This window comes from Trachurus trachurus (assembly GCF_905171665.1).
Source record: "Trachurus trachurus genome assembly, chromosome: 20".
Lineage (NCBI taxonomy): Eukaryota > Metazoa > Chordata > Actinopteri > Carangiformes > Carangidae > Trachurus > Trachurus trachurus.
In genome coordinates, this window is record NC_139911.1 from 25,058,202 (window position 1) to 25,079,373 (window position 21,172).

Genomic DNA, 21,172 nt, shown 5'->3' on the forward strand with positions numbered 1-21,172 from the left:
ATCTGCTGCTTGTTGAAATAATTGGTATATTGTAACCAAATCACGAGATTATAAACAATACACAACATATAGGCCTACATAATTAAGCAATCTATTCATGTCTTTTTTAATGTAATTGCAACTCCATGCAATATCCCATTGCACAAGCCTGTGACCCAAATTACCAAACCTACTGTCCCCATTTACCAAACAAGTTGCGAAAAAATAGTTTTGTGTCAAAACCTTTAAAATCGGGCAGGGGCGCCGGTAGGGATTTTGGGCCCCATGAAAAGAATCTTTACAGGGCCCCCAACACAGCAGCGAAATTTAATTTTTTGATGCTATTTTATGTACAATTATGCATTTTAATGGTGTTTTTGACTATCATTACCATATTTGTGAAAGAGGAACAACATGACAGTTGACATGTAGCCTACAGTAGGGGAAGAACTGAGCACTCTGAATACAATGGAATTTCCCATAACAGATTCACCTTTGTATTGTTTTGAGACTGTAGTAAAATGTATTATTATTGCAGGCGTTGATGTTTCCAAAACAATAAAGTTATTTTTACCAGGACATTGAAAATAAAACCTTTGTGATTATATGTTAGTTAAAGCAGAAAAGCAGTTAGTTAAAGTGTTAATATAAGTCTTAAATAGTTGTATCTTCCGACGGCAATCACTTCTATAGAGTGTTTGGTCTGAAACACGGGTCTGTCAGTCACTCTGCTCTGCTGTAAGCCGAGGAGAAAACTTTCCTTGTATCCTACAACCTTTATCCAATGAGGAGAGAGAACGGCATAAAGGGGCGGTCCTCTCTGTGTGTGCAGCCAAGGGATGCGCGTGAATGTGGTGACGTAGGGACGAGGGCGGGGACTGCTAACTCCATCTGCTGACAGGAAATGACCGGATCGCTTACTTCTGCTTTAATAACTTGGTGTCATTATTTTTACTGTATTATCATTTCATCATCATTAGGGGCCTCTCTGGGCCCCCCTCAATCACGGGCCCCTAGAATCCGTCTCCTTTACCCCCCCTTTTCGGCGCCCTAGAAATCGGGTGCTGTGCCCTCACAAAAGAATTTTACCACATACATGTTTCACATAAAGAATGTAGACACCTAGAGGAATCCAGACATATCTCATTTGTTGGGTTATCTATTAATCTTGATGACAAAAAATGGCTCAAAAAATGAATTTACAAAAATTGTCCCAACATACCTGAATTCACTCCTATATTTTTGATACTTGAGTAGCCTACATTTAATGTGAGCTATTTTAAGACTTTACTCAAGTGATTTTCTTATGGGTGACTTTAACTTTTACCAAAGTCATTTTCAGTTTTGGACAATCTTGGAGGAAAACCTGTTAGAGGCAGTGAACGACTTGAGACTGGGACGGAGGTTCACCTTCCAGCAAGGACGACCACCCTGAACACACAGTCTGAGCTACAATGGACTGGTTTACATCAGAGCATATCCATGTGTTAGAACGGCCCAGTCAAAGTCCAGACCTCAATCTTACTGAGAATCTGTGGCAAGACTTAAAACTGCTGTTGACAGACGCTCTCCATCCAATCTGACTCAACTGGAGCTGCTCCGTGAAAAAGAGTGGGCAGAAATGTCAGTCTGTAAATGTGAAAAGCTTGTAGAGACACACCAAAAGACTGTGAAAGGTGGTTCAACAATGTATTCAGCCCCCCTGCAGCACCGGCACCTACTGTTAAATACAAAAGACAGTACGTATGATGTTCAGCAAACGTCCAATTGACATTAAAAGGTCCAATGTGTTCCTTGATGGGAAGGAGTTAGAGCTGGTCTCCCACTTCTCATACCTTGGAGTCATCCTGGACTCAAATCTGTACACATTTTAAAGTTTAACTTAATTTTAAACAAATTTGGCCCCTCTTAACAGCTGATGCAGCCAAAACCTACCTCTTCTGTTTGATCCTCTCTCATATTGATTACTGCTTCACAAACTGGGCGTTTGTAAGAGCTTCAGTCTTAAAACCCATAGAACAGCTGTATAACAGAGCAGTTAAGATATAGCAAAACCAAACTCCTATCATCATTCTAAGGTTCTGGAAAAGCATCACTTTTTAGACTTCGAAAACTTGACATTGTTTAAAAACGTTTGTTTCATAATAAGTGTCTACACGAACCAGCACCAATTCCTGTTAAAGAATACATTCATAGAAAAAGTCTGACAGGACCAGGTACCAGATTAGGCACAAGAGGCGACCTTGAGATCACACAGAAGGACCTTTGGTCAAAATGTTTGATCTATAAAAGGTGCATGGCAAACCTGGAATAACCTCAGTCACAGTTAGGGAGAGTGTTGAAGGAAAAACTAAAAGCATGGTTACAAGCAAACCAGACATGTGACCACCTGTAACCTAGAACAACTGCCGGGGCATTTGAGTTTTTATTTTCAGTTAATTGTACACAATATTTTGGTTTTAGTAGTACTTACATAATATACAATTATATATTATTATAATTATATACATTTTGTGCAATATCTACACACTTCTGCTCGTGCAACTGCTGTAATGGGCAACGTGCAGTACAACCTGGCACTTTAGACTGATGTGCACTTTAGGGCCTTGTGCAATACTATCTAGCACTCTTATAGGGCATCATGCAATACAACCTGGTACCTATGCACTTATGCACTTTATCTCCCAGAAACTCTTATGGTCCCCCCTACCTGCTGTACCAGCCTATATATATTTATATAGGCTATAGCCTATATACCCGACCCGCATTTAAAAAACCTGCGTCGATTTTAGTGGGAAAACGGCTTAAGGGAAAAGTTGCCCCAGCTAAGTTCCAAGCATTGCATCCATGATTTGTGTATTTTGCTGCTATTTGCTACAGGTTGGCCACCCCAAGATTTGGTAGGGGACCAAGGGGGCAGTTGTCGGTCTGAGAAGTGAAGCTCACTTCCGCGTTCAAAAAACTGCAATCCCCTCGGCTTCCTCTGGGGGCTGGTGTCAGAAGGGAGCATTCCCCATAGACCCCCATGTTAAAATCGCCGATTTTACATCCTCAATAAACATGTTAAAAGCCTGGTGTCATCATGTTTTTTGGTCTCAATCGATAGTTTCTACCCCCGCACACACTCTGAGGGGGGTGAATTTTTTTTTAACTCTACCGTTTTACTGTTATTAGGTTAAAACTCTGGCCAATTAGGGCGCGGAAGCGTTGAGTGACAGGTCCGAGCAGCTCCGTGGACAGCTGCTTCGAGGCCAGTGGGCGGGTTCTCGGCCGGCCAATCCAACATGGCGCTGTTCAGGCCGCCATATTTGAGTCACAAAAACGACTCCCCAAAACCAATGGGTGACGTCACGGACGCTACATCCATTCTTTTTACAGTCTATGTAGGGGACACATGTACCCATCTTCACTCAAGAACATGCAGGCTACCTATCAGGTGGGTCTAATGTCAAAAGGATTTATCTGAGTCAGATCTGCTAATTTCACATTAGTATCTTATCATCACACACAGGCACGTGCACACATAGGGCCCAAAGGGTGCTTGAGCCCCTGCCCTTTTTGCCCCGTATTAAAAAGTGCCCTTTTTTATGTTTTTTTTTTTTCAATAAATGCATTCCTGTTGTGCACGAGGATGTAAACAACCGCGCTGTAAAAATGCCACGGTTATCTACCGTACGCTTTTCTTTGTAATACACACGGTATTGTGTATGTCTACGTTGGTGTGTGTGTTGTCCGCTGCTGCTCCGCTCTGTCCCTCACTGAGGGGCGGGGGGTGGGGGGGCGCCCCGCGGTGCGCGCCCCCTCACATGCACGTCCAGCACGTCCAGAGAGAGAGAGAGAAGCTGCTGCCTCATCGATAACCCGCACATATATGAGACGTGACAGTGGAGCGACTTGTGTCGAATCTTGTGAGTTATAAATCCACCAACATAACTTCCTTGTCGGTTCTGACAAGTCGCCGCGTCCACTTATTCAACGAGCTTAATATGAGTCCTATTTCAGAATTTGTGTTTGTGTTTGCTTAGCTCACTGCTTGTTAAGAGTTAAGCCCCACCCCCTCCTGTCTAACATCACCTGAATGTAGTGAACAACGAACAGCAACAGGAGGAATCACTCACTCAGCTTGATTTCACTGACTATTTGAATTTGTTTCCAGATATTGAGTTACTGGTAATTGTGACTTTGCTGTGGTAAATATTGCTACTGTTGGTAAATATGCACAGTAGCAGTCACAGTAGTCATTTATTGGTTTTGTGTGTGTAGCCTGTAGGCTTAGCCTGCTTTTTTTCTTCTTCTTTTTTCTGCAAGCCATGTTAATGTGCACCCAATACCATATTAGCCTTAGCCACCAGTTCAGAAGTCATGACTCTGTTTCGGGAAGTTGGGAAATTGGTCCAGCGTGTGGACTGCAGTCCTGAAGGCGTGCAGGCTTTCTCTACCGACTAAATAGTAACTGTAATTTATTTTAATTTATTTATTTTGATATTAAGGCCTGAAAAAATTGTACACTGCCCTTTTCTGATGTTGAGCCCCTGCCCCTCTATAGTCATGTGCACGTCCCTGATCACACATTACACTAGGGTGTTTTCACACATGTTTAGTGTTTAATGTTAAAATGATACATTGTTTCATTTTTCAGTTAGTGCGGTTGCGTTCACACCTGCTTTTTGTCACTCGAGACCAAACTTGGAGAGCGTCATGTCTCCATGACTACCGGTTGGAATCTGGAAGCGCTGATTGATAAAACTTTCATGATGGAGACTCCAGTAGGGCCGGTTGTTAGTAGCTCTGGTCATTTATTTCTATATTGTTTGCATGTATAACTCTGTTTGGTACTTCCGGCTGGTTTCCGGTTGCGTTCACCCAGCTCGGTCCCGTTAGTTCCCGGTTAAACGTTAAACACGGACCTCCGCTGCTCGGTAATCAGCTGCTCCGCGGACCCGAGGGACGGACCCGCCGACCTGAGCGGACTCAGCGGACACGCACCGACCGGCTGCCCCGCTGCTGCTGCTTCGTTTGTGGGGACAGAGCTCCGCAGCACCGGAGCACCGGGTGGTTCCCCGCTGCGTTAACCCGTTGTCAGTGACTACGGTAGCCCTTTTAGCTCAAAGTTGTTGAGTTCGCCTGGCAGTTGGCGCGCACCAGAGTTCGGCTGGAGCCGAACCGAGACCACTTCCTCAGGCCGCACTAGTTTTGGTGCATTAGAGTGCGATTTGCTTTCACACCGACCCAAACTGGACCAAATTTAGTGCGCACCAGATTTAGTGCGCACTAACACTGCAGGTGTGAATACACCCTTATGGTACAGACACACCAACTCCGGCAACGGACGTCAAGTCAACGGATCCCATTCATTGTCTATGTAGAGCAGGAGCTCCGGCCGCACGGTGCATGATGGACACAGCACGTCGAGCTGACGGCCCCGTCGCCGTATGTGAATTTGCATAAAGTTCGATAGATTGAACTTTATGCAAATGACGTCCGTCCAACGCAATGCGGCCGGCTCAGAAACTTCGTTCAAACTATCAAACTAGGCAGTTCAATTCAAATATGAATCAAGATTCTGTTACTGCACTACACATTTCCCGCCTCAAATGTTTTCAGAAACATACTTTAGTGGGTTGTTTAACTGTAAAATGAGATCGTTTGTGACCCGGCCGCCATGTTGGAATCGGCAGAGCGAAACTCAAGCTCCGCACCACGTCACACAGACCCGCCCACTCGCCGGTGCGCTCGGCAATCCGTTGCGTCGGGATCCGTCGCTGCCGGAGTTGGTGTGTCTGCACCATTAAACGCCGGGATTCCACTGGATGCGGAACGATTCTGAAACGGGTCCGCTACGGAACGGCTGCGTACTCCGACTCCGTCAACTCACACCGGTTCCGTCCGTGATGTTGATTGTTGCGGCTCCGCCGCACAGCGGGAACACGTGATCTCTCGATAAAGCGGGTTGTAGTTTCCATAGAGTGAACCACAAAATCAAAAACAATTAATTTAATCCAGAGGAGTAGTAGAGAAACAACTTGGTGCTGACCTGACTTGATTTTACAATCACTATCTCCTTGTCCATGGTGTAAACGGGGTGAAATGATGTCTGAAAACCTCCGAGCTGCTGACTTCAGGCCGGTCGCTGCCCATTACAACGTTTTCAAGGTGTAAAGCAGGAAATATGCTCCGCTGTAAACATGGTGTATTTTATTTTGAAAATTAACCGGGTGTTTTATTTTGTATTTTGCCCGCGATTTCCTGTCATACATGACCTGCTCTGTGCTGATTGACGCACCGTGCTCCGGCGTCCGACAAAAATAGAAGCTCTGCGTATCTTTTGCGAGGGCTGCCGGATGCCGGTGCCGTTCCGGACCCACGACGCAGCGGACCCGGAGTCGGTGGACGCTCACACGGTGATAATAATTAATACGTAACGGCTCCGCCGCCGTACCGGAGCGGATCTGCATCCGTTCCGCATCCAGTGGATATTTAGGCGTTAACTTACAGTTCTCCAGCCTAAGAGCTGAATACTGATGTAATTGCAAAGACAACTTTCTATCTTTTACAAACAACTGTTGGCAATAACAACAGAAATAATAACTTAGCTACTACATTAAGGAAGTAGAAAACAGGAATCTAATGCAATCCAAAACAACACCTCCTGTTCACACAAAGAACAACTCAGCATATTATTACTAGGCCTATGTTCTGCTTTTCAGCCGGCACACATAGCCTATGACTTCATTAATCAAGCTGATATACCATGCTCGAATAATAATAATAAAAAAAAAGGGGGGAGTTGTATAAACCCCAAGTATGTATATTTTTTTCCTCATACATCTCAATCATCCTGAAATTGTGCGCACGTGCACGAGTCCTTGGACCATGCCCATCCATCATAGATGGCTTCCAACACCCCCCAAGTTACCTGTTTTCCAAGACTGGGATATAATTAGAGGAGAAATAGCGGAAGGCAAGGCAAGGCAAGGCAATTTTATTTGTATAGCCCGTTTTTACAAACAGTTTGTCTCAAAGGGCTTCACATGGCATCATAACAACATCCTCTGTCCTTAGACCCTCACATCCACTGAGGAAAAACTCCATGGAAAACCAAAATTACGAAACAGTTGAAGAAGAAGTGCCATTTCACAGATTGTGAAATTAGAGGTCATGGTTAAAGAAAATGATAAAAGAAAACATATCCGAAGCTCTGACATGACAAATAAAACCAAGCAAGATGAATGGCAGGGTGCAGTAAACGGTAAGTTCTGAGCCACGGACACTGGAGATTTAAAAAAGAAAAAAAAGTGGTCTGACTAAAAAACATGAGGCCAAGAAGCACAATCTACTGCAGGAGGACCGGGAACCCCAGCGCTCTCTCCGCTTACTGTGCGCGCAGCGTCTGCATGTCCAAACAGCCATCAGTGGCATTGTGCCGGATGAGCATGAGACAGATTCAGTTTGAGACTCAGTTTCAATCTTATTGCAATCAGACATGCTATGGAAACCAACTAGTAGTTGGTTCTTTGTTGCAATGTACATTATTTTATTCATAGATAGTGATGAAGACCCTGGTGCCTCCAGTGCCAGTGCGCCACAGCCGGACTCACGCACGTGTCCGTACTGACCTATAATCACAAAATGAGATTATTATGAACTGTATCGGTGGAAGTGAGGAAACTTGAAGTGATACTGCGAAAATCATCAAAAGAAATAAAGTTTTTTTTTCATTTCATCTTGTTTCATAAAAAAAAAACACTGTTCACTTACCATGCTTACCGTCACTGCATCACATCAAGACGTAGTTGGACAGCTGCTGCAGCTGGTTGGTAATTAGCCTATTATTAACACAATGTAATGAAAGAAAAAGCCTATCTAAATTAAATGTCTCTCAAATTCACACAGTTATTATCCTTTTTGCCATCTCGCAACATCACAATAATCTGAAACGGCTGTGTGGACGGGAGGCTGGCATGGTCTGAAGCATGCACGCACATTCTCACTGGATTTTTATACATTTGGAAAAAATAAGTGGAAAGTGGCGTACTCACACGTTTCATGTGTACGCATGGTTTATACATTTGCCCCCAGGCGGTTTTTGGTGACAGCAACCAAACAAGGAAGTTAAACAATTGCCTCAGAGTGTGTGGGTGTGGTTTTTCTGTGTGTTTTCCAGTAGTAGCCTATATCTGATTCTGAACTGACAGTCAGTGTCAGTGATTTTACTTTTCAGACTGACTGAAGAGCAGAAGATGAGTGATTGTGTTGAGGAACAGGACAGAGCATTTCTTTCAACTCTGACTGGTCCATTGATCAACCTTGAGCACTCAGTCCTGGACCTTTAGCTTCAAGGTAAGAGCACTTGCATATTTCTTTAACATCTTTGCAGCATTTTGTGTCCATGTTTGATGATAGCAGGAGGATATGAAATGAAAATGAGAGAGGGGATGACATCCAAATGAGAGGAGGGAGATATTTTTTTTCATTATGTACTTTGAGACTAGTCCACAATTTAGTCTATGTGTATGTTCGTGTGTGTATGTTCATGTGTGTGTATTTCTATGTGTAGACATTTTATTTTTGACTTTATTCTCGACATTTCGACTTTATTCTCTATGTGCATAATTTAAAAGAATCTCGCACCTCTCTTTTTTTCTTGAGTGGCCCTAATACTCTTCAGTAGATTCTGCAGTTCATGTTGTTACTCTTGCTTTTCAGTCTGTGGCCACGTCTCATAATTTGCAGTTCCCTGAAGGCACAATGTTTGACTAGTTCTCTCTTGTAACAGTTAGTACTGTTCAGACTTGTCTTCGTTCCTTCTCTGATACAACAGCAGTTCTCACCTCTTTGACATTACTTCACTTTCAGTTGTGGTATTCATTTCCTTTACTGAAGCAAGACAGACAAAAGCTACTGATTCACTGACAGTAGAGATACTCAGGACTTTTAATTTCACTATCTTTTAATATGAATATAAAGATGTGTTTGTGCATGTAGCCTACTCAGGTCAGCCAACAGCCCCCCACCTACCCCCTACCCACCACACATGCACCAGACAGGAAACCAATACATTGTTCCATTTTTTAACTAGAACAGTTCACATTCACACATCGGCCTCGCTGCAGGTGTTCTTGTGCACACCAACGTTCAGCTGGGCCAACCGAAACCCTGTGAGATGAGAGAATTGATTGGTATGAACCAAAATTGTCCACATTTGCGGATTTCCTTGAGGATGTGGAAAAGTGGAAAACTTCTCAAACAGATCCTCAGACCCTCATTGGACCTCAGGACAGCATTTCCAACGTTTCAAAGAGGTCATGAGTCTCAAAACGTGCAGAATCAGAATTAACCACTTCTTCAGTTGCCTCAGCACATCTTAAAGTTGCCACAGAAAGAGCTGCTCTGCTGGTCCGGGGAAAGGAAACATGCCCTGGACATGGACAAGGCTCAATTAAAAACCAAAATGGAACAAATGGAGTTGGAAATTAATCTGGCTGAATCTGAGGCAAAATTAAAAGTGCTGGACAACTTTGAATCTCAAAATGAACAACACTTACCAACACATGTACTGTACCACAAGCACAATATGGGGATGGCATGAATGAATACTTACCAGGAAAACACAGATGTGACAGTGAATCCAATAACATCTCCAGTTGAATTTGCTGAGCTTGGAGCAATTCCCAAAACACCACTTCAAAGGTATTTTCAGAGGTATTTAATCCAACAACCCAAACCAATAATAAGCTCTCCACCCCAAGATAAGAAAATAACAAATTATATGTTCATGCCTTGACCAGCAACACCTTGCACTGATTGTCCTACCTGTTTAAATCACCCCCATGACCCCAAGTGCATGACGCCACTTCCAGTGTCAACGGAGGTTACAACAATAAAACCTGCCACATACAAAACACCAAAATAAAAGCTAAAATGGCTCCTACATACCGGCCCCTAAATTGCTTCTGGCAAAACACAGAACAATTTCAAAAACATTCATACCAGGAGGAGCCATTCATAATAAATCACACAATAAATACAGTTTCCTTCCTATAGTCTGTGCGGCCCCAATAGCCACGGTGACGTCCAGCTTCTTAAATGGCTAGTAAATCTTGTATTAAAGCTCCAACCAGACACCTTCCCCAGATGGTCAAAGAGTAACTTACTGATTATTGAGTATTGGTGAAAATATTGTTGTTGAAATATGTGAAATATCTTTTGTTTAACAGGACATATGTTCATGTCCACGGGGTGAGGACAACGAGTGCTGTTTCAATGGAGGAGCAGCTGTCCTGTTGTGCTTTGTGTGAGGATATCCTGGAGGATCCAGTCTCTACCAGCTGCAATACCTCAAACTGGGACCGGTCTCGGTCATCAGGAGACTCCTGTCAGAAGTGTGGACAAAGACTCAGAACAAGACCTAGACTTCAGACAGCCAGTCAGACCAGCACCGTACAAAGTAAGATTGTACTGTACATGTGCCTGCTGATGTCCTCATTTTTGAAACCAGAGCCTGCTGTTTGATGCAGTGTCCTTTCTTCATCCACACAACATTAACTAACCTTCTATTGTCTTTAGTGTTTGTGTGTAGCTGATAAAAAATGATCATCTCTCTTCAGTCTGAGGTTGTCTCTTGTCTTTCACCAGGTAGTGGTCTGCAGGAGGTTTTAGATCAACATAAGATCAGTCTGAGGAACAGATGTGAACATGTTATTGAAGGAACTGATGGAACAGGAAGTGGAACCCTCCTCAACAGGATCTACACAGAGCTCTACATCACAGAGGGACAGAGTGAAGAGGTCAATACCCAACATGAGGCCAGGCAGCTGGAGACAGCTTCGATGATGAGGAACCTCCATGAAACTCCAATCAGGTGTCACGACATCTTTAAAGACTTACCTGTCCAACAGAGCCAGCACATCAGAGTGGTTCTGACCAACGGCGTCGCTGGCGTTGGAAAAACCTTCTCGGTGCAGAAGTTCACTCTGGACTGGGCCGAGGGCTTGGAGAACCAAGATGTCAGTCTGCTGGTTCTGCTTTCCTTCAGGGAGCTGAACCTGATCAGAGATCAGCAGTTGAGTCTTCTCAGGCTGCTCCATGTTTTCCATCCAACATTACAGAAGGTCACAGCAGAGCAGCTGGCTGTCTGTAAACTCCTCTTCATCTTTGACGGCCTGGATGAAAGCCGACTGTCACTGGACTTCAACAACAGGGAGGTTGTGTCTGATGTCACACAGACGTCATCAGTCAACGTGCTGCTGACAAACCTCATCCAGGGGAATCTGCTTCCCTCGGCTCTGGTCTGGATCACCTCCAGACCTGCAGCAGCCAATCAGATCCCTCCTACATGTGTTGACAGGGTGACAGAGGTCCGAGGCTTCACTGACGCTCAGAAGGAGGAGTACTTCAGAAAGAGATTTGATGATGAAGATCTGTCCAGCAGAATCATCTCACACATGAAGATGTCTGGAAGCTTTCACATTATGTGTAAAATCCCAGTCTTCTGCTGGATCAGTGCTACAGTTCTGGAGCACATGTTGACCACAGACCAGAAAGAAGAGCTGCCCAAGACAATGACTGACCTGTTCTCACACTTCCTGCTGGTCCAGACAAAGAGGAAGAACAACAAGTATGATGAAGCACACAAGGAAAAAAAGTGGAAAAAGAAGAAACAAAAGGCAAGGCTGATGGAGGCTGACAGGGAAGTTCTTCTGAAACTGGGGAGGCTGGCGTTTGAACATCTGGAGGAAGGAAACATCATGTTCTACCAAGAAGACCTGGAGCAGTGTGGTCTGGATGTCACAGAGGCCTTGGTGAACTCAGGACTCTGTACTGAGATCTTCAAAAGAGAGAGTGTGATCTTCCAGAAAACAGTCTACTGCTTTGTTCATCTGAGTGTTCAGGAGTTTCTGGCTGCAGTCTACATGTTCCACTGTTTAACCAACAGGAACACACAGGTTCTGGAGAACTTCCTGGGAGAAAACTACAAGTACCAGGATTCACACCGAGTGCCTTTTTGGGGGAGATTTTTTCAGATTGTTGGAAGGAATGATGGCTATGAACCATCTCTGGATGTCTTTCTGAGGAGCACCATGAAGAAATCCCTTCAGAGTAAAAATGGTCACCTGGACCTGTTTGTTCGCTTCCTTCATGGCCTCTCTCTGGAGTCTAACCAGAGACTCTTAGGAGGTCTGCTGGGTCAGACAAAGAACAATCCAGAGATCATCCAGAGAGCCATAAACAACCTGAAGGAGATAAGCACTGATGAAATCTCTCCTGACAGAAGCATCAACATCTTCCACTGTCTGATGGAGCTGAAAGACCAGTCAGTACATCGGGAGATCCAGGAGTTTCTGGAATCAGAGAACAGATCAGAAAAGAAGCTTTCTGAGATCCACTGCTCAGCTCTGGCCTACATGCTGCAGATGTCAGAGGAGGTTCTGGATGAGTTGGACCTGGACAAGTACAACACATCAGAGGAGGGACAAGGAAGACTGATCCCAGCTGTGAGGAACTGCAGGAAGGCTGTGTAAGTTCAGACATGATCATTGACATAATCAGTTTGGGTAGATAGTAGCTTAGTTCAGATATAAACTCTACAGTTATTATTCATGAAATAGTTTTCCACCTGTTTGCATTTAATTGCTTGGCAAAAGCGCAAGCGGAAATAATGAAAGTAATGGCAAACAAACACTGCATATCTCCAAAATCAGGCAGGTTTCCAGGATGCCAAGTAGCCTCCTCATTTTAATGTAACAATTGCCGATGAGAACCGGTGTCAAAAAGGGAAAAAGGAGGGGGAAAAAAATCTATCACGGACTTTCATGATCGATTACCATGGCAACGAACGAAGCTTCGAAGCTTCGAATTTTTTGGGTCAGCCCTAGCGACCACCCAAGTGCCCGAGAAGGCGCGCGCAGTGTGCGCACTCAGCTTCCGCGTGCAGTGTGTCTAGGGTGTAGACTGCTTAGACCGCCCCCTACCCCCCCTTTCCCCCCTGCTGTTAGACCAGCCTGCCCTCCCTTCCTATGAACCAGTCTGCCATCCAGTCCTCCCATTAAGCTGGCCTGCTCTCCCTGCCTCCCTTGCCTACCAGAAGCTTCCTCCTTCACTGCTGTTAACATTTCCATGTTTCTCACGTTCTCTGTTGTAAACTGTTTTCTTGTCTGTAACAACATCTCTGTCCCATCTGTCCGTCCTGGGTGAGGGATCCCTCCTCTGTTGCTCACCCTGAGGTTTCTCAGATTTTTCCCTGTTAAAAGGGTTTTCTATGGAGTTTTTCCTCAGTGGGTGAGGGTCTAAGGACAGAGGATGTTGTTATGATGCCATGTAAAGCCCTTTGAGACAAACTGTTTGTAAAAACGGGCTATATACAAATAAAATTGCCTTGCCTTGCCTAACGGAGCTAATGGCGCTAACGGTCCTAACATACCTAACGGCGCTAACAGAACTAACAGTGCTAATGGCTTAACAGAGCTACCACTGATACTGATGCCGGCATTTTCTGCAGTAGGCTATTGGAGTCATTTCCGAATCGGAACAACTCTACAATAAGCAATGAAACCCTCTTAACCTCTCACTGATAACCTATAACATATTGTAAAATGGTTTACATCTCCACCTCACCGCTTGATGATCCTGAACTACTCCCAGTCATCTTAGTCTGGCCTCGGAGGCCACCGTCACTTTGCCGACGGGAGGGGTGAGCACGAGCGAGCGAGTGAGTGCTGCAATCTAGAATCTGAACGCTAGATGCCACGGTTCCCTATCCCTTTCCATTTTACAAACTGGACTTTTAATATTTACTTTACTTTTATATCTTATACTCCCTTGATTCAGGATTACAACAGTAGTCTAATGCTGCAATTTGCTGCACCATTCTTGGTCAGTATTTAGGCAAAAGAGTGATGAGAATCATCATTGTATACCAGAGACAGTGAGAGAAAATTAACTGAACTAGTGATGTTGAATAGCAAGTTTTAATCAACACAGAATGTCTAACTTGCAAGCAAATATTTCAAGTAAATATAACGTCTTTTTTTTCATAATGACAGACTCCCTGGTTGTGGACTCTCAGAGATTCACTGCAAAGTTGTGGCGTCAGCTCTGAAATCCAACCCCTCCCATCTGAAAGAACTGAACCTGAATGGAAATAAGTTGCAAGATCCAGGGGTGAAACTACTGTCTGCTGGACTCAAGAGTCCCTACTGTAGACTGGAGATTCTGAGGTCAGTTCACTTACTGGACCTTAAAGGTTTTTTTTGTTTTCTTGTTGTTTTGCATCTCTTGTTTTTCAAATACTTTAATATATTTTAATACGTATTTACACACTCTAAATATACAATCTTATTTTATTTAGATTGAGTCAGTGCAGGTTGTCAGAGATCAGCTGTTCTTCTCTGGCCTCTGCTCTGAAGTCCAACCCCTCCCACCTGAAAGACCTGCAGCTAAGTAGAAACAGGTTGCTGGATTCAGGAGTAAAGCAGCTGTGTAGTTTTCTGGAGAGTCCAGGCTGTAAGCTGGAGAGTCTAAGGTCAGCTGATTTATTGTTCCTGTTGTACATCTAATGTTTAAATTTCAATTGCATACATACATCCATAACTTAATCTATGTTCATGAAGCCAGAAATGTATTTTACTGAACATAGTGCACATTCACAAAAGGCTATATCCCAGATAGATTGTAGAAAATATCACTGTGCGTCTTGAGATTTTCAGTTCCATGTAAATTAAGTAGAGAATATTTGTTTAAATCAAACCAATCAATATTACAATATTAATTGTAAAATACAGGCATTTGACAAAATCATTGATATAGGACAATACCAGACATTGTTTCAGTCCCTGGAGATTTACTAATACTATTAAACTGGATACTTGGTTGAATGAAAGAATAATCAGCTCAATTTATTCTTACTGCTAACTTACTTTGCATTCCATAACATAGACATACATTTTCACTTCTACTTCCTGACCTTTCAGCTCTGAGGAGATGATGAAACACTGAACAAGAACTTTGTCTGCTAAATTGACATGTTCCATGTTCTTTACTCAGACTGTGGTCCTGCAATTTGTCAGAGATCAGCTGTTCTCCTCTGGCCTCAGCTCTGAAGTCCAACCCCTCCCATCTGAGAGAGCTGGAGCTGAGCTACAACAGGCTGCAGGATTCAGGAGTGAAGGAGCTGTGTGTTTTTCTGGAAAGTCAAGACTGTAGACTGAAGACTCTAGGGTAAGATTACTTAATAATAATAATAATAATAATAATAATAATAATAATAATAATAATAATAATAATAATACATTTTATTTGTGGGCGCCTTTCTAAACACTCAAGGACATCGTACATTCGTTAAAAACAGTGCAACACAAACAATAATAAAAACAAACGAGTAAACAAATGATCAAATCAGGTTAAAATACAACAACAACACAGTGCAAATGAGGTCAAAGGGAAAAGGCAGTCCTGAACAGATGGGTTTTCAGTTGGGATTTGAAGTGAGGGAGTGAGGTAGTGTTTCTGTGATCCGGTGGTAGGCTGTTCCAGAGACGGGGAGCAGAGCGGCTGAATGCTCTGCTCCCCATGGTGGCGAGGCGGGCAGGTGGGACAGTCAGGCAGGTGGGACAGTCAGGCAAGTGGGACAGTCAGGCAGGTGGGACAGTCAGGCAGGTGGGACAGTCAGGCAGGTGGGACAGTCAGGCAGGTGGGACAGTCAGGCAAGTGGGACAGTCAGGTGGATGGAGGAGGAGGATCTGAGAGTGCGGGAGGGCGTGGCAACGTGAAGGAGGTCAGACAGGTAGGGAGGGGCAAGGTTGTGAATCGACTTGAATGTTAGGAGGAGCATTTTGAAGTCGATTCGAAATTTTATTGGGAGCCAGTGGAGCTGTTGTAGGACGGGGGTGATGTGGTGGATGGATGGGGTCCTTTTGATGATGCGGGCAGCTGAGTTCTGGACTAACTGGAGATTATGGAGGGATTTGTGAGTGACACCGGAGAGGAGAGAATTGCAGTAATCGAGGCAAGAAGTGACGAGGCTATGAACAAGAATAGAAGTGGTATGGGGGGTGAGGGAGGGGCGGAGGCGGTTGATGTTGCGTAGGTGAAAATAAGCAGACCGGGTAATGTTATTGATATGAGAATGAAAAGAGTACTGAGTACAGAGTACTGTCGAGGATGACACACAGACTCTTGACCTGTGGGGAGGGGGAAACAGTGGAGTTGTCAATGGCTACTGAGAAACTGTTGGTTTTGGATAGTGTTGATTTGGAACCAATGAGGAGAACCTCGGTTTTGTCACGGTTTAGTTTGAGGAAATTGGAGGAGAACCAGGATTTTATGTCTGTTAGGCAGTCAGCAAGGAACGAGGGTGGGAGGGTGGAGGTGGGTTTACTGGAGATGTAGAGCTGGGTGTCATCCGCGTAACAGTGAAAGCTGATGTTGTATTTACGGAAGATATTGCCGAGGGGAAGAAGGTAGATGATGAAAAGGAGGGGCCCCGAGACAGAGCCCTGGGGCACACCTGAAGTGACGGGAGAAGGCTGGGATGTGAAGGATTTGATTTGAATGAACTGAGTGCGGTCTGAGAGGTAGGATCTGAACCAGTTTAGTGGAGTGTGGGTGATGCCGATGGAACGTAGTCTATTGAGGAGGGTGGGGTGGCTGATGGTATCAAAGGCCGCACTCAGGTCAAGGAGGATGAGGATAGTGAGTAAACCAGAATCAGCTACCATTCGGTGCTGTGGAGGGGACGAAAGCCAGACTGGAACTAACCCTAACCCCAAAATTGACAAAAATGAGCAAACTCACAAATATACAGTAATACAGTATCATACATTCTACATAATCTTAACATTTAAAACTTTCAAAGACATTTGTGAATCAAATTTCTAATTGAATCCAGAAGGTATTGTTCTACATGTGTGTTTTATAGATCACATATTTACACAGGATTGATTTCTTCACACAAACACACACAGATCACAGCCTATTTCTCTATCAATATCCTTATATTTATACAGGCTGATAATATGATCATCCATAATAACGGAAGAGCATTTTAGAGAGAAGCTCATTTATCATGACCTATATGTGATTGAATTACACATACTTTTATCTTCATGATGTATTCATTCAGATTGAGTGACTGCAGGTTGTCAGAGATCAGCTGTTCTTCTCTGGCCTCTGCTCTGAAGTCCAACCCCTCCCATCTGAGAGGACTGGAGTTGAGTGAAAACAAGGTGCTGGATTCAGGAGTGAAGCATCTGTGTGGTTTTCTGGAGAGTCCGGACTGTAGACTGGAGACTCTGGGGTCAGTTAAATGATTAAAACTATTATAGTGTATGTCTTATATATTTCATTTATCAAGGTTCATAATTTAATTTACACTGATAAAATGGTAAGTGTTTTTTTGTCCACATTTTCTTCTTAGAGCTTGAGCTAAGTGGTGTAAATGCCCTTGTAAAATTTTCAAGTTTAGCTAAGAAACAGGAAATGGCTCAACTGCACATGGTGAAATCTTTCCCTGAAGTGAACATGTTTTTATGCTCTTCTAAAGTTGCATGTTTTATTGTTAACTCAGTTTATAGTCCTGCAGTTTATCAGAGATCAGCTGTCCTTCTCTGGCCACAGCTCTGAAGTACCTTTGGGAACTGAGTAGAATGTGAGATAGATTTCTGTGGATTTATTAGGGGCCGGGCAGCATCAGCTGCCAGGACCCCATTGTTTTCCTCAGTGTTCTTATTCTTTCTTCTTTCTTCTTCCGAGGAAGTCCTACTTCCCATGCATAATCAGTGAAAAAAACTTCACAGAAATGTTCGACCCCATGCCAGATTTACTCAACTCCAACTTCACCAAAATGTAGCCCCAATACTGCAAAAACTTTTGTCCACTTAAACTCATTACAAATTATGAAGTCCATCACTCTGTTATTTTCAATCTGTAAAACTTATAAAACTCCTCCCACAATTTTTGCTCAATTGACACCAAACTTGCTAGAGAGCATCTTCAGAGTTCAGACTGTCCCCCACAAACGATCCACACAGATTTTTGATTTATCAAAAATTGAGCCTACAGTGCATGAAAACGTTTGACTGTAAACAGTACTGTAAACATATACCATCCAATTCTTGCTAAATACATTTTCAATCTTCCTGAAAAAAATTGACAATATTCTGGAGTCATGGTTGATGAAGTTTGGCAAATATCAGAATTTTATCTCAAAATCTAAATTTTGAGAACATTTTTGAATTCTGCTCTCATGGGAACAACTGCAGTCAATGTAAGACTGATATTTTTAAACATCAGATTTTCTCTTATGAAGAAAAACACTCATCATTAAAAACAAATCACCAACATTTCCATGCTGTCAAGATGCAATTTATGTATTATCAGATTTTTGTTTAGATAATACAATTTGTGACATTTTGACAATTTTCAAAATCTGCTACGACAACTGCTATGACAGATGCTGCCCGGTCGGTGATCCCTGAGTCTATCTGAGAAGCAACACACCAGTCTCACTTCAAGACAATTAGCTCAGTGAGTTAGGTGCTGATTGTTGTTGTCAGAGGTTGAGGGTTCAAGTCCCAGTAAGGGTGACACAAATTACTGTCCTCAATGGTGGTGTGACAGCATGCCTTTTAATTTAATTTATTAGTGAACAAGCCTTACCTAATGACTTTCCTCCCAGTTTGCAGAGAACATCAGAAGAAAGTCAGAATTCATCAAAGTCGTTTCAATGACTGTGTGTGATGTTATATTAAATATGCTGTTATGTTCAACAACATATGAGCGGGACTAAGAACTAAGTTATTTGGCCCCTGTTTTTGCTGCTTGCGGCTTTATGGCTTCTTGACCATAAGTAAATTAGTGTTGAGCTAATTTACATATTTAAAATTCATTTTCCAAGAAACTTGTAATACAAAAAATGTTACTTTTAATGTCTACTTTCATTGTGTAAAGTTTCATTGTGGTAGGAGTAAAGGAAAAAAAGAAGCCTATTTGGGTGTATTTTGGGCATATTTGATTAGTGTAAGGCTCATTTGCATATTCAAATTAATTTTCAAAGAAACTTGTAATACAAAAAATGTTACATTTCATGGATACTTTCATCATGTAAAGTTTCATTGTGATAGGAGTAAAGGAAAAAAAATAGCCCCATTGGGGTGTATTGTTGTCGGCACCATAGACTTTATACAGTAAATAATGATGCAAATTAAACATATTTCCCTAACTAGGATTTCTTAGGACTTTTAGTATGTTGTTCTAGACACCTCATAGAAATGATGTATGGTGAAAAACCTTCTGTGACAATTAGTTCTATTTTTGGGTCCAAAATGAGCTAAATTGCCTGGACTATTGTTTCTTAGTGTTTTTTATACAAGCCTGTCAAAGACGAATTTCTGTCACTCGTCACTCGTAAAGTTTACCTATCTATCTATCTATCTATCTATCTATCTATCTATCTATCTATCTATCTATCTATCTATCTATCTATCTATCTATCTATCTATCTATCTATCTATCTATCTATCTATCTATGAGAGCTTTTTTTCACTTCCTGTACTTTACTTCTCTTAACCCACATCCTGTTGGTTAAGGTCTTTGGGGTTTCCTTTCTCTAAACTTCTGACTGACTGTAAACAGTTTAATCATCTGCATCATCTGAGCAGGTACTTTGTCTGCTAATTGACGTGTTCCATGTTCTTTACTCAGACTGTGGTCCTGCAGTTTGTCAGAGATCAGCTGTTCTTCTCTGGCCTCAGCTCTGAAGTCCAACCCCTCCCATCTGAGAGAACTGGACCTGAATGGAAATAACCTGCGGGTTTCAGGGGTAAAGGATCTGTGTGGTTTTCTAGAGAGGCCAGACTGTAGACTGGAGACTCTGAGGTGAGTTGCAGGTTGGTCAGTAACTGTGTATATCACAGTTGGGTGACTGGTTCCTTGTAATTTTCCACTCATTTTGTAACTTTTGTGCTTGTATTTGTCCATACAGGGTCAACAACAGGGTCATTAAAACTCCCAGAGACAGAGCCTGTGAGCACTGGAATCAGGAAGGAGAGGGGAGGGGAGGCAGGGAGAGAGGAGAGGAGAGTTTGGGTTTATATTTGGGTAAATATATAAATAACTTTGCAGGTATTTTTAAGTTAGTTAGTTATAGTTAAAGGTACATTGTGTAAGTTCTTCTGTTATCTATTCACGAAAATCGATCATTTCGTTCAAATGTACATTTTTCATTCATCAGTAATCCCCCCATCAACAAAGTGAAGTGTTCCTTTCAGCTCTGAATGATCCGTTCATATCATTCATATCTCCATGGAGCGGGTAAGCTCGGTGCTGCTGCCATGTGGTGTCTCCATGTTTTTACGTTCAGTGGCAGCGTGACGGTAGGAAACCACGGAAACTCAGCGGAGACACCGGAGCTGTCGGCTCAGGTGGAGGTGGCGTCTGTGAAAAGTCACCGTGGTAACGCAGTGAGGAGGAATGGAGCGTTACACTGATGCTGCATTCACCTGCAGTCGGGCAGACGGCCGTCGCTAACAAACCAGATGTCATTTTAGTCACAGAAGTCCAGAGAAAGCCGGTAAAACGTGGGTCAGGTAAACAATACCACATCACCATGACAACATATTGTCATGTGTATTGTTTTGCCTCGTGCTGATGGACCACTTGTTTAGAGGCTTGTTTATGCCGCTACGTGCAGCGGCTGTCGTCCGTCTGCCGTCTGCCCAATTTCACGTGAATGCAGCATGAAAAATACAACTGAGTTGCTTGTGATCTACAACCGCACCGCTAGATGGGAGGAATTCTTACACAATGTACCTTTAAAGTATAGCTATACAAGTATATGGACATCTGATAAGGATGTGTCCTTAACCTGCTGCCACCCAACCCAAGTGGATCATGCAGTGCTACTTGAGAGACAAAGTGATTTCCCCCCTGTTTAAAAGCATTAGCAAACAGCTATTATAGAAAACCAGGATCATCTGAGATCTGAGATCAAAATCATGACAGGATGCTTTGAACTGCCACAGTTGGGGTCAGATCTGACGATGATGATAGGAACCATACACACCAGTTACCGATGTGACACAGCTGTGTCTCTTCTCCCATCAGGTGACTCTGATATCAAACTAGGCCCAAACACAGCAGACACAAAGCTGCATGTATCTGTGGATGGCACAAAGCTGATAAAGGTAAGAGAACAAAC

General features: G+C 43.1%; 1 protein-coding gene across 1 annotated transcript; it reads left to right on the forward strand.

Annotated features, from left to right (window-relative positions):
• Window positions 1-8,205: 8,205 nt before the first annotated feature.
• Window positions 8,206-19,855, forward strand: LOC311003443 (NLR family CARD domain-containing protein 3-like; the record flags this gene model as incomplete). The annotated part of the gene is made up of 8 exons (XM_083995210.1): window positions 8,206-8,319; window positions 10,197-10,426; window positions 10,615-12,496; window positions 14,022-14,195; window positions 14,327-14,500; window positions 15,022-15,195; window positions 17,099-17,272; window positions 19,678-19,855. The coding sequence occupies exons 2-8, from the start codon at window positions 10,243-10,245 to the stop codon at window positions 19,853-19,855; spliced, it is 2,940 nt and encodes a 979-aa protein (XP_083851336.1). The 5' UTR covers window positions 8,206-8,319; window positions 10,197-10,242.
• Window positions 19,856-21,172: the final 1,317 nt, after the last annotated feature.